The sequence below is a fragment of the Amaranthus tricolor genome, chromosome 4, assembly GCF_026212465.1.
Source record: "Amaranthus tricolor cultivar Red isolate AtriRed21 chromosome 4, ASM2621246v1, whole genome shotgun sequence".
In the NCBI taxonomy this organism is placed as follows: Eukaryota; Viridiplantae; Streptophyta; class Magnoliopsida; order Caryophyllales; family Amaranthaceae; genus Amaranthus; species Amaranthus tricolor.
The window spans coordinates 628,672-642,042 of record NC_080050.1 but is presented as its reverse complement, the minus strand read 5'-3'; the positions used below and the strand labels follow the sequence as shown (position 1 = coordinate 642,042).

The following is a 13,371-nucleotide window of genomic DNA, read 5'->3' as shown; positions in this document are numbered from 1 at the left end:
GTCTCTTAAAAAGATGATCTCTTAAGAGATGAGCTGTTAATAACTCTTGTTCAAAGGTGGTTTCAGGCCCATTTAAGATATTTGATAGTCTAGGATTTCAGAAAAGAAGGGCTCATTCACAATTTTTTCCTCCTTACTTTACTTTCATTTTAAGTTTTACCCCAATTCAAAATAAAAAAAGTTGACAAATTCTTTAGTTAGTAGGGGCTAATCCGATTTTTAATTTCTTAAATTAAATGAAAAAATCTATTTTTATTTAGTTAACTGCTATATAAGTTTAACTTTAGATTGTTTGTATGGACTTGTTTCATAATGAGACAGTCTCATACAGTCTGAAAAAAGTTTATACTAACCTCAATTAAAAAAAAAAAAAATTTATACTTACCTTCCCTAAAAAAAAAAAAAAAGGTTTATACTTGCCTTATATTTTAAGTTAGTTGTAAACTTTTTTGTGCGGTTCTCAATGGAATAGGAGTGCATACTTTTTTAAAAAAAATCTTTTTCTTATTCTAATTAAATGTTAGATTTGATTTCACACACTTACAAATTTATTATATTAATTTTAAACATCTCTTACTTTGCTTTTGTTTTGAAATTAAAAAAAAGTTGATAATAAAATTTACTGTGAAATCAATTTAATAAAATTCCAGTTGATGATATTTTTAATTTATATATTGAGAATAAGAAAAACTAAAATTAATTAATAAATACCGTAAAAAAATAATTAAACATTATATATATATACATATATATATATATATATATATATATATATATATATATATATATATATATATATATATATATATATATATGGAGTAGAAGTATTAAGTTTCTTGGACAAAGACAAATTGGGTAATATTTATCAATAACTGTATAGACCATATAATAAATATTTTGGATTATTTAATGTTAACGGATTACCGATCATTAGATGAAAATAGTTAGAAATTGGTAGTTTTCAACAAAATTAAGTCATTTTTGTCAAAAAATTATTATATATCATTGACAAAAAAGTTTCTATTAGACAACATTTTGAAATTGTTTATTAAAAATAAAAATGAAGACAAACTAACAAAACAAAAGGAGAGTATAATAAATTAATAAAAGTAAAATATTATATATAATAATTTTTATATACAGAATATACTAAAATAGGCATATGAACGAAAAGTGAAAATCATGCCTGATTGATTAATTTCGCAAGTTGGTAAAGTAATTTCGTAATTTGGTGAAAGTCGTGTATGTATGAATTAGTCTTGGGTTGGGCTGTGCCGGGCCTGTGAGCCCGGACCATGAAGCAATTTCAGCATTGTGGGTCCCTTTTATGCAATATGACTCCTGTCCTATCATTTTCTGGCTTCCTCAATTTGCTGTCTCCCATAAATCAAAAGAGTTAAACCATGTGAATGTTAGACTAATAAAAATTAATTTAATCTATTCAAACTATACAATTCATAGACTTGAGATTAAGATATATTTGGCAAATGGTTGATATTTAATTGTTGGTATCTAAATAGAGTTACTTATTTTATTAGTTAACTTTATTAATTGGTTTGAGCAACTAATTTTAAACACTTTGTTATAAATAGCTTGTTAAAAAATAGATGATTCATATCAACAATGCAATCAGTATTAATCAATTAGTTTATCAAACACTGACCCAATCTATTTCACCGAAAACCCCTAGCTTAGACTCATTCTTTAATTTAAACTTTGACCAAATTCTAATCCTGTCAAACTCAGGACATATTCTAGACATATTTCTCTTACTATGGAGTCTATAATTGTAAAAATAATTGAGTAAAACCACAAGGGTATAACTTATTTTTTGACCTGCACTTATTACTTACAGTGAATTTAACTCTGAATTTAATAATTTTAAATTCTATGAGTGCGAGTTTGAGTGATAATAAAAAGAATAAATTTTTTTCTAAAATGATCTATCTTAAATCTAAATACCTTGATAAATTTTAAAAATTTTCAAGTATGTATGACAATAAGTTTTTTAAAATAATATTTGTTTTGACATAAAAAAATGAAAACAAAAATCGATTTTATGTTAATCGAAAACTGAAAACAAAAGAACAAAAATAATACCTAACATGCCCAAAATTAATGGGTTTTGAAGTAATGTACACCCTCCGTAATTCTTATATTGATCTACTTTCTTATTTGAGTTATTTCTTTTATAAACTTTATATTTTATTTTTTAAAAAATTATACTTTTATCAACATGTTATCAATATAAGGATCCCCACTTGAATGAAAAAGGTGCAAACTGAAAGTAAACATATTATCGGAGTAAGAGAGTAATGTATATTATTTGTTTTAAAATTTTTAGTTATCGGTCATATTTCTAGTGTTTGTCTCATTTGAAATTGTATGTTTGTTCATATATTTATTCAATTGCTAATGTCTATATTAAGCATAATTAAAAAAATATTAGAAATTGAGAATAATAGATTATCCTAGTAGTTAAGGGCTATTTCTTTCACCATTGTAACAGGAGTCTTATTCTTTTCATCTAAAAAAAATTAATTCCTTTCATCCTTGCATGAACAGATATCTAGCTTACAATCAAATCAAAAAAATCAATCTTATTAAATTTATATTGAGACAAATTAAAAAAGATCTCATTTGACTATATTTTTAATTTATAAATTATAAATAAAATACAAGTTAAGAACAATTGAAAAATAATGTCAAATTTCAAATAAAACAAATAATATGTATATAAAGATTATATTATTTATTTTCGGTTTTTATGATGGATTTGCTAAATTCTTATTTTGACAAAAATTTCACATTTTCTCTTTTAATTAGTAAAAAAAAATTACCTATGTAAAATACAAATACTTCCTTCCTTTTTATTTTTTTGTCTAAGATTTCAAATATATGTGTGTGAGTTAAAATATATTTATGTGGTATGTGAATTTGTTAGATTTTTTTAATGTATAATCTTTTAGCGATAAAATTGTTATTATTTTTTATGATATGTATTCATATATATCAAAGCTCAAACATGTGCTATAACAACTGCAAAAAAAAAAAAAAAAGCAAATATGCAAAAAATAAATAAAAGAAGTAACAAAATTATTTTTATTGTATTCTATGAAAATATTTTTTATTGTATAAATGAAATATTCATGATGATTATTGTTAGTTAAAAGTTAGAATGTAACTCAACTTGAGATGTTATAATAAACAATCACAAGATACCTATGTAAAGGAAACGTTTAAATGAAGTGATCATGCCATACATAATTTTTTAAATAAATTTTATTATTGAACTTTTTTCTTTGTATATAAAACAACTCACCTCCTTTGACTTTTCTTGGGTTAAAAAGATCTAAAAAAAAAAATAATAATAAAAAATAAATAAATAAAAAAAAAACAAAGAAAGAGGTGTTTATGATAGCTTTTCCTTGCGTGCCTTGTCAAAAAATAAATCATCCACATAAAAAGTTGCTCCCTTTCTGTTAAGGGTTTTGCTATATATATATTTTTTCCAAATTTTAGTTAGTTTTATTAAATTTATTATGTGTCTATTTTTGATCTATGTGTCTATTTTTGGTCATAATTCCATTATTTCTTTAATTTTCATTGATATATTTAAATTATTTTATGATTACATATACATATTTAAAGTATTTTTTTTATGAGATTTATATATCTATCCCATTATACTATAAATCATATTTTTTTATCCATTTTTATTCAATTTTTTTATTTGCTAAAATTTTATCTTTATAGCAAGCAAACTATAAAAAATGTAGAAGCAATAACTAATGAAATTTGATGCTATTCTTTAAGTAACATGACATTTTCATATAATTCTGTTTAAAGATTCTTATAATATTTTTAAAAAGTAAACAAGAAGTATTCTCATAAATAATAAGCCACTTTTAATTATTTTTGAAGTATTAGGTAAGCCAATGGAAGTGACAGATGCAAAAATTAAATATAAAACCTTATCTAGGAAAAATAATATATATTTCAATTAAAATATAATTCGATTCTCTAAAAGTAATTTACTCACATGCTTTCCAAAGATCACAATTATAACTTGAGAATGAAGTCCATCTATGTTAAATTAAACATATTAAAACAAACTAAGAAAAAACTATGAAAATTATTTATACCATTTTTTATTATTTTATTATAATAGTATGAGGATAAAGTAAAAATTTATAACAATAAGAGATGAATTAATAAAGAAAAATTTGGTTAAGTGTGAAGTTATTTATTTATTTATTTATTGAGTAAATGGTTGTGTAGTTTGTATCTCACATGAGTTACCTTTAATTAGTTTCATGCATTATTATGTTGCAACATTTGTGCTTCAAATTGCCAAAATGAATTAATTTATGTTTTTCCCCATTTAAATAAAAACAAAAAGGAAAATATCAAGAGATAATGTTGCAAAAGGAAAGCAACCTATCACCAAGCCTATAATTGTAATGGTGATATCATCACGTCCACATGGTTAGTAGATGATGCATTAGTGAAGGAGATTGATTTGAAATTAAATTAATGAAAAAATATAAACAAATTGCTAATAGATTATTTGCTTATTGTTATTAAATACATGATGGTCGAAAATAGTAATATAAATAATGGAAATTAATCTAATTTTTTTACTACTTGCCTTGTATATATAAGTATAAAACGTTATATAATTTCATTATTTCTACGGTTCTACCTATAAAAATGAAGACATATTCTCCTAAGTTCCTTCTTATTTGCTATTTTTATTTTTAAGAGGAAATTCAATTTTGATGGATCACGATAATAGATGTAGCTATAAAATTTTTAATGGATTCAAAATTAGATAATAAAATTATAATAGTGGTTAAATGGTCAAAATTTAAAGATATATATAGAAACTTACAAATTTTGTAAGAAAAAATTACCAATTTAATTGCTAGTTTTAGTGTGACTAATTGACCTCATAAACCTTGAAGTTGATCCATCGCTTGTATATTACTTAAAAATAAAGCAAAAAATTAAATAAATAAAATAATTATGTGGATGTGACGTAAAGACATATTAAAATTGTCGATAAATTTTTAAAAAATTATCAAACTCCACAAAGCAACTAAAAGCAAAGGGAAAATAAATATGTCATTTTTATTTTGAGCAATTTTATTATAGCATTTAATAACTTTGTTTTAAAAATTTGTTGTGGATTGATTAATTATTTGTTTATGTTGTATAAAATAATCCATTTAAGGTTTATGTAGCAACTTAAATTGTCAAAGGCAAATGAGAGGCTTGCTCTAAAATGAATAGAATATGGAAGTACGTTTAATATTATTAAACTAATTCAACAATTTATTGGTAATCTTTAGATAAGATTTAGCATTCATTCAATTACTACCAAAGTTGGAATTTTTTTGTAGTTTATTCATAGCAAAGAGAGTCTGACAAAAGTGAGATGTGTCAAGAGATGAAATCAAAGAATCTTGAAAGTGCAACTCATTCTTATTTTTAGCAATAATTAAAGTTCTACTCCTACGTCCCCACTAAATTACTCCCTCTTTCCTTTCAAATTTTGCCAATTTTTAATATTGCATTTGTTATATTTGAATTTTACGCAATTTAATATGTTATTTTAATAATTTATAATTTATATTGAACTGTATTCAACTAAAAATTATAAAAAGTTAATGTTATGAGAATATGTAATTAGATGATTCAAATAACATTTCATTTGATTATATTTTTTCATACACATTAGCTGCAATTATAATTAATATTAAATAATAAATAATGTTAATAATAATAATGTAGTTAATATTTCATAACGGAGAAAGTATATTTTTATTGGTTTTTCTTTCAAATATTTGTGAGTCAAATTTAGTAAGACCAAATGAGTGAAATTGTATAAAAGGAAATTATATTAAAGTAAAAAAATTCAGAAAAAATAAAAAAATACGACAAATTTTAAAGATGAGAGGAAACTCAATTTACCTCATATTTTATTTTAATTTTTCTATTTATTTTACATTATTTTTTTATTTGGGACTAGACTTTATCACCTTCATTTAATTTCATCTATAAATTTAAACTTCTTCCTCATTTTCATAATACCGACAACATTTCAACTTTCCTACAATTCATTGCATTGCTCCCTTTGCCTTTAAGACTTTGCCACATTTTTTAGTATATATTTTTATTTTTATTTTTGCTATAGTTTTCTTTTATCAAAATGTTTTGCTACCTTCTATTATTCTTTTTCACGCATTTCAACTCTCAATTAGCATCACTTATAAAATCCAAAATTTTTCACTATTTTTAATTTTTTTGTTGCAATTTAAAATTAACTAAGAGTATTTTGATGATTTATATGCTTGACTATAAAAATTGATAATTTATATAATATCTCATTTAATTATATTTTTTTTATATATTACTGTAATATACTCATAAAATAAGTTCTAATGATGAAAAGCAACAAATCCTCATATTGCAATTGTATAATGGAACAAAATACAGTAATTATATATTTTAATATCAATCACACAATTAAATCTTCATAATATATTAAACATCTATTACGCTGAATGACGAAAATATTACTACTCATCGTATTCCTTACAAATCAAATCCTAAATGATGCTCCCTCTTATTCTAAATAAATACTTTATTCATTTTATTATATTTTCTATATTTCTTTTTATTACGCAACATAATTTATAATTTTGATCATATTTATCTTGAGTTTTACATAACTAAAAATCATATAAAATTCAAGTATTTTATAACGTATATAATATATCATTTGATTTTCCATACCTACCGTCTGCCAATACGTTATTTCAATTCAAAATATCTCAAATTATGCTTTGTTCAAAATTATATAAATCGATATTATTAAAAATTACATTAATACAAATCAAATAAAATTTACCTGTCTACATTTCAACTTATAACTTGAAAATAAATAATGTAAAAAAAAAATATTTAATTAGAGTAGGATATAGAATTTGTGTAATTCATTGGGAGAGACATAGTATGATAGAAGTATCAATAATCAATTCTAATTCTATTTATAACATTAAGCATTGGGCCCCCTTTTCTCATCTTAATTCTTCTACTTTTCCCCTTTCTTGTATGATCTTTTACCATTGTTCTTTACAAATCTCCCATTCTTGCTTCTTACAACAGGAAAAAAAAAATCTCTTTCTTTTGACTACCCATAAGATTTTTTACTGTAACAAGCAATCATGTCTTCTCCAAGCAAACGCAGAGAGATGGACTTGATGAAACTGTGAAATCTCTATCTTAAATCAATTTATAAGTTTGATTTTTATGATTTATTTAATCTTCTGATATGATATGATTTTTTGGTTCCTTTTTGATTTTTTTTATATTAAGTTTTTATTTTTTTCAATTGGGTTTTCATTTATGTTTGATGGGTTTGGTTGTTTGATTTTGTGAAATAGGATGATGAGTGATTACAAGGTGGAGATGATTAATGATGGCATGCAAGAGTTCTATGTGGAATTTCGTGGGCCCAGTGAAAGTAATATTCTCTACTGATTATTTTCTTTGATTTCATTCTATTTATCACTTGTTGGGTAATTCTGGGTTGGGATTTGATCAATTTGTTTGGGTTTTATTTATGAGTTCTTCTGGGTTTTACATGGTTTTGGTACTTTGACCTTTTGTGGATCATTTGGGAAACTTCCTTTAAAAAATTAGCTGTTGTTTGGGTGTTACTTTTTTATTGTCTTATTGATGCTAGACTTAGGAATGGTGGTTTTTCAGGGTTGATCCTTTCATGTTTCACTTCAGCTTTGAATCTGTAAAGTAACATATGTGTCATTAGATATACACATGCTTCTTTGTCTTGCTGAGTTTGCTGCGTAGTGTAGCACACAAAAGTATGGGTTTGTTTGGTTTGGTTTTGGGATGATAAGAAAAAAAGTTAAATGTATGGTTAGTATGAAAAGATGGATGGATTATGTGGATGGAATTTACTCAAGGGTCTAGGTCTTTTACAAATTAGAAATGGAGCAAACTCGATCGACAAACATTATAAGAAATATAACAATTTCAATGGGACAGAGCGAGTATTCTTCACTCAATAATGTTTCAAATTACTTTGCTTCATATTCTTAGGGAAGAGGCATAGTGTAAAAATGCTGTAACGGAATGATGATGCGGTAACGGAAGTGATACGGTTATTGTAACGCCAAAATATCGTTCAGAACCATAAGATATGATTTGATACAACCCAAAACACGATTTTTTTACACCTTTACAACGCTAGAAATATCGGTTCGTTTAATTTTAAAACCTTTACAATGCGGCCGTGCTATGCAGCCATGTTTTTACTCTATGGGGAGAGGGCGAGAGGTATTCTGATTCTTCACTAGCCCTTTTTCTTGAATTGGGCTCATCAGTTTGTGTGAATGTGGTTATGAGGTATGTATTTAGGAATACTTTACTGTATGTTTTGGAAAAAATACAACACGTATATATCTGATTTATAAAGAGAATGTTTGTGGACGGCTACAAGAGATACACTCACATATCAAATCTTTTGGAATTAAGGCTTTGGCATTGTTTTATTTTGTTGTTTGATGGATGCAATAACGGATTATATCCTGAATTTTGTTAGGTCTTTATCATGGAGGTGTTTGGAAAATGAGGGTTGAGCTTCCTGATGCTTATCCCTACAAATCTCCGTCGATAGGCTTTATTAACAAGATATACCATCCTAATGTTGATGAGATGTAAGCTACATGTATATTGCTCTAGTTGCATATAGCTAGCTTTGCAAAGTTTTTGTTGTTTGTTTGATTAGTTGTACTAATTTGTTTTGCGCTATCAACTCCAGGTCAGGATCGGTGTGTCTTGATGTCATTAATCAAACTTGGAGTCCCATGTTTGGTAATGCAACGTAGATTTCCAATATATTTTAAAGCTATTAACTTGATACTGAATAAGGGAGTTGTATAACATGCTAATGTTTATGTTTCCCAGATTTGGTAAATGTTTTTGAGGTGTTCCTTCCCCAGCTTCTTTTGTATCCAAATCCCTCTGACCCTCTGAATGGAGAGGCTGCTGCTCTGATGATGCGTGACCGACCTGCATATGAGAAAAAAGTTAAAGGTACTACTGTGATGAATTTTTATTGCAACTTAGTTGGCGTGGTTGTTACTAATTGAATTGTTTTTTCAAGCTCTAGCTGTTTTTATCTTTTTGTATACCTTAAGCTTTCGATGGAACTGATCTTTGTTCATGTCAAGCTACGCATACTATATTCATCAGCATATTGTCATGCAATATATTTCAATGTCAAAAGACCAGGGAATTTTTATCTGTCTGAAGTCTCCTAGCGTCTTTATGATGGAATTAGTTAAATAGTATGATCCTAGAGCCTAGGCTAAAGCCAGTCATGCACCTCAAGGCTCAAGAAAAATAAATTAAAAAACTTGAACCCACAAAAAATCCCAAAAGAGAAACAAAGTAAAAAGACAATAAGAAGATAAGAGAGCCTAGTGTAGCCGCCCTGAATTATGAAGGTAAGGACTAACTGGAATCAAGTAATAATCAAGTGGAAGCCAATCTTGCCATCACAATTTGGGGTTACTTAATTGATGAAACAAATAAAGTAAAATGCTTGAACCAAACTAATGCAATGTACCATACTCTCATCATACTATAGGCTTAGGAAATGAAAAATTCGAATATGATCCTACAAGACCTCCCCTTTTTCAAAATTAGAAATGAAAGTTTCACCTTGTTTGACTCTAAGTAGTTGCATCTTGTGTAGTTGTGTTTGTAACTTGAGAGATAGCTTTTGTATTGTAATGTGTAATTATCTTCGTCAAGACTTTTTTATGTTGGAATTTCTTGGCTATTTTACATTTTTTGGTCACTCAAAGACCTGTTGATGAGGTTTGTAGGGCTAAAACAGGAAACTTTATTGTGATCTCTCTGTTGATGATTTTGTCGGAAAGGAATGCTATGATTTTTCAGTGCTATGTGTCCACTCTGTCAAATTTAAGGGTTTGGCATTGTTGTTTTATGTTGTGGGTGTCATCTCCTATAATTTATGTGGGCCAATTAGTTGTCTTAATTTGGACTTAAGTTTTATTGGATTTTCCCAAGCATCTCCTTTTCTGGTATTATGTGAATGATTTCTTCCTGTTTGCTTCATTTGGTGGGCCTCATGTTCCCTGTTAGTATTTTGATTGAAAATATGCTATCTTAGAGAAGTATGAAAAAGATGTTAAGATTCATTGCCTTTGTAACCCTTAAGTTATAACTCATAAAATCTAATGGCATGGTATGTTGAATGTTGCACGAGTTATTTTTTGCTTATTTGATTGCATTCTTAGTTTTAAGAGTGGCCTAGTAAGTTGTAACTCAAGCTCGTTGTGACAAACAATAGTTCTTTCTTTACCCTCCAACACCTTTCCACTTCTCAATGTTATTGCACTTGCACCATTCTTGGTTTAGGTTCTGTTTGTGATGGTAATTTTTCCAAACCTCTAGATTTTAGCTCGCTCACCACTCCAGTAATCTGACCCATTAATTTTTCAACGTTTTTAATGCTAAATTATGTCTCCTCTTGAAATGGTATCATGTTACCTTGCATATTTATAATATTCCTTGTCAAAGCATTCAACATATTTTTGGTGGTCATGCAAGAAGTTGAACTTAGTCCTTGGCCTTGATGTGGGGGCCTAAGATAAGGTTGTTGTGGTGGCCTACGCTGCTCTATATGTTGTTGATTTCTTGATTGATTACCATATCGGAAGTTTGGATGATATCTCCATCCTGGATTGTATGTGATGAAATAAGGATCAGATCTCCTTGGCCTTGAAAACCAATGGTATTCACTTCTTCTTTCCCACATTCACAAGAACAAATAACTTTTTGTGCTTTATCCTTCACCATTAACTCACTCATCATTGATGTTATAGGCTATAGCTCGCACTTGATCTTCATGCTTTGCTGCATAGAACTAGAACTCGAACATTCTTTACCTGTTCTCCTATGGTGGGATCTTTTGTTGATTTGCCTAGAGCTTGAGATAGCTGTTAAATCAATGCCTTTGTAGCATAAGTGTTTTGCTAATGAAAGAACCTCTACTAGCTACATTTTCCCTTCTCAAATCTTCATTGAGACCATTGTAGAAGTATTGGATGAGGTCTTCATCGAAATAACCATGATAGGGGAAATCGGTACACAATCTCTTGACTCTTTCCCACAGAATGACTCATCACTTCTTTACTCCATATTGCTGTTTTCTTTCTTTCAAAGTTGATGATTTTGAAGTCGAATAGTACTTCTCAAGAAACCTTCTCTTCATATCCACTCATGTTGCGACACCCTGGGGGTAGATAATATAACCAATCCTTAGCCGCTTCCTTTTAAAGAAAAAGAGAATGTTATAAGTTTAACCTTCTCCTTTGTTGCTCCGCTAGGACTCACACTACTACTCATTACATGGAACTCCGAAAGATTCTTATTTGGGTTCATTCAACACATGGAATAAAGGTAGCAAATTGATCAAACCCAATTTTAACTCAAAAGTAGCACCCTCTTCTTATTTTGGATATAGGGGTTGATGATCATGAATTCATGATTAGGATCGTTGGACTCCCTAAATGTAAGGGGTTCTGTACGAGGCATCTCGTCTTCTATCTAAACTGCAAGTGGTAACGCAAGAAACTTGCTCTGTAACTCCTTCCTTAGCACGAAAAGCGTGATTGCACTGTTAGTTTTACACGTGTTAACCACAAAAAAAAAAAAGAATAACAACACACAATCCTCATTTTACCCTAAGAACACACGAGCCCTTTGATTTCTCTGGTTGTCTTTGACCTAACCAAAAATAAATTCACTTACTCTCTATTCACAACTAAATGTAGTAGTAAGGTTCGTATCAGTGTCACGTGATTCGCTAATCTCCTAGCAAATCGCATATCAACAAAAACAAATTATGGTCGGTTTTGGGTTATGCTTCGGAAAATTTGAGCGAATCATGTGACACTGATACAAACACCTATAAAGACTAGCATGACTTTTTTTTGTTACTGTTTTGATTTTTATCCCTTGTCTTGTTAGATTTACTCCACATACAATATGAAACTCTAGTGAAAAGGCCCTTATAGGTTCCACGAGGCGCGAAAGTCACTTGTTTAAGGGGGTTTATTTTGGCTCAATATTCCTCTGGAGACCCTAGCGTCAGTGGGAAGGGTTTTGGCGAATTTTGAGCCAGGGCTCTTAAGGCAATTTTCACGACTGTTAAGGCAATGCAGACCTCAGGGGCAAATTGATAAGACATATGAGAAGCCTCGTTAGATCACCACATGCCCTAAAGAACCATAACGATGCCAAGAAAACCATAGAATGATCTCGGAAAACCCCTTAGTACGTCCACTCATCCAGTAGGCAAATACACAAGGCTATACGGCTGAATATGCATCAAGGGGGTAATATCCACCAAAAATCCCATCCTTGGCCTTCTAGCGCTACAAGAAGAGTTTCAGAGGAACTTAAGCTGAGCCCTGGTGAGCCGGACGTGAGGAAACCGGGAAAGCTTCGTTGGGGTCTTATTTTTCCTCTTGTAGATCAAACTCCTAACTCTAACTCAATGCTCATTAATTTCATGGTCGATTGCGTTCACGATCTATTTGGGTATTTTAAATATTATCTTTTGGAACGGTGTTCCTAATACTCTCTGTCCCAAAAGAATTGCTACAAGTACAAAATTGGTGTTTTTTAAGGCTTAGGAGTAAAACGCATACTTTATGATCTCAAATATTCGGTATTATTATCACTAATCGGGGAAATTTTTCATGATTCTTATGTTTCAGAATACTGTGAGAAGTATGCAAAGCCAGAGGATGCAGGAGCTGTTCCCGAAGAAAAAAGTAGCGACGAGGAACCGAGTGATGAAGAATATGCTTCTAGTGATGATGCAATGGTGGGTGAAGCAGATCCATAGTTGCATGTACTCAACGTTATCTGATTAAATTTACCGTATCCTTTATGTATCTGTACATTATAATCACCTAGATCTGGTTAAACTAAACTAATCCCCAAGACTAATGTAAAGACATTTCACTTTAGTCTGTTGGGAAAATATTGTTGGGGAAAATGTATTTGCCCCAAAAGCTCCTTTTAAGCTGTTTAATCAATGTTCCTTGTAAATAGTTGTACTCTACCCTTTGTATTTTCTGCACTTCTTTATGTTTCTAATCCATTAGGACCCACTTTCATTTTGTTTACAACCTTCCTTTCAAAATCGACCTATACCTTCTCTGTGAATTTGCTATTAACAATAACATGTTGTAAGAAAGAATATCACTATTTATGGCAAACTGAACGACCTGAACTCTT

The 13,371-nt window shown here is 28.9% G+C and overlaps 1 protein-coding gene across 1 annotated transcript; it reads left to right on the top strand.

The window, feature by feature from the left end:
* The first annotated feature begins 7,011 nt into the window (after positions 1 to 7,011).
* LOC130811335 (ubiquitin-conjugating enzyme E2 4) lies at positions 7,012 to 13,262 on the top strand. The gene is made up of 6 exons (XM_057677601.1): positions 7,012 to 7,276; positions 7,452 to 7,531; positions 8,633 to 8,747; positions 8,852 to 8,904; positions 8,998 to 9,126; positions 12,846 to 13,262. The coding sequence occupies exons 1-6, from the start codon at positions 7,233 to 7,235 to the stop codon at positions 12,974 to 12,976; spliced, it is 552 nt and encodes a 183-aa protein (XP_057533584.1). The 5' UTR covers positions 7,012 to 7,232; the 3' UTR covers positions 12,977 to 13,262.
* Positions 13,263 to 13,371: the final 109 nt, after the last annotated feature.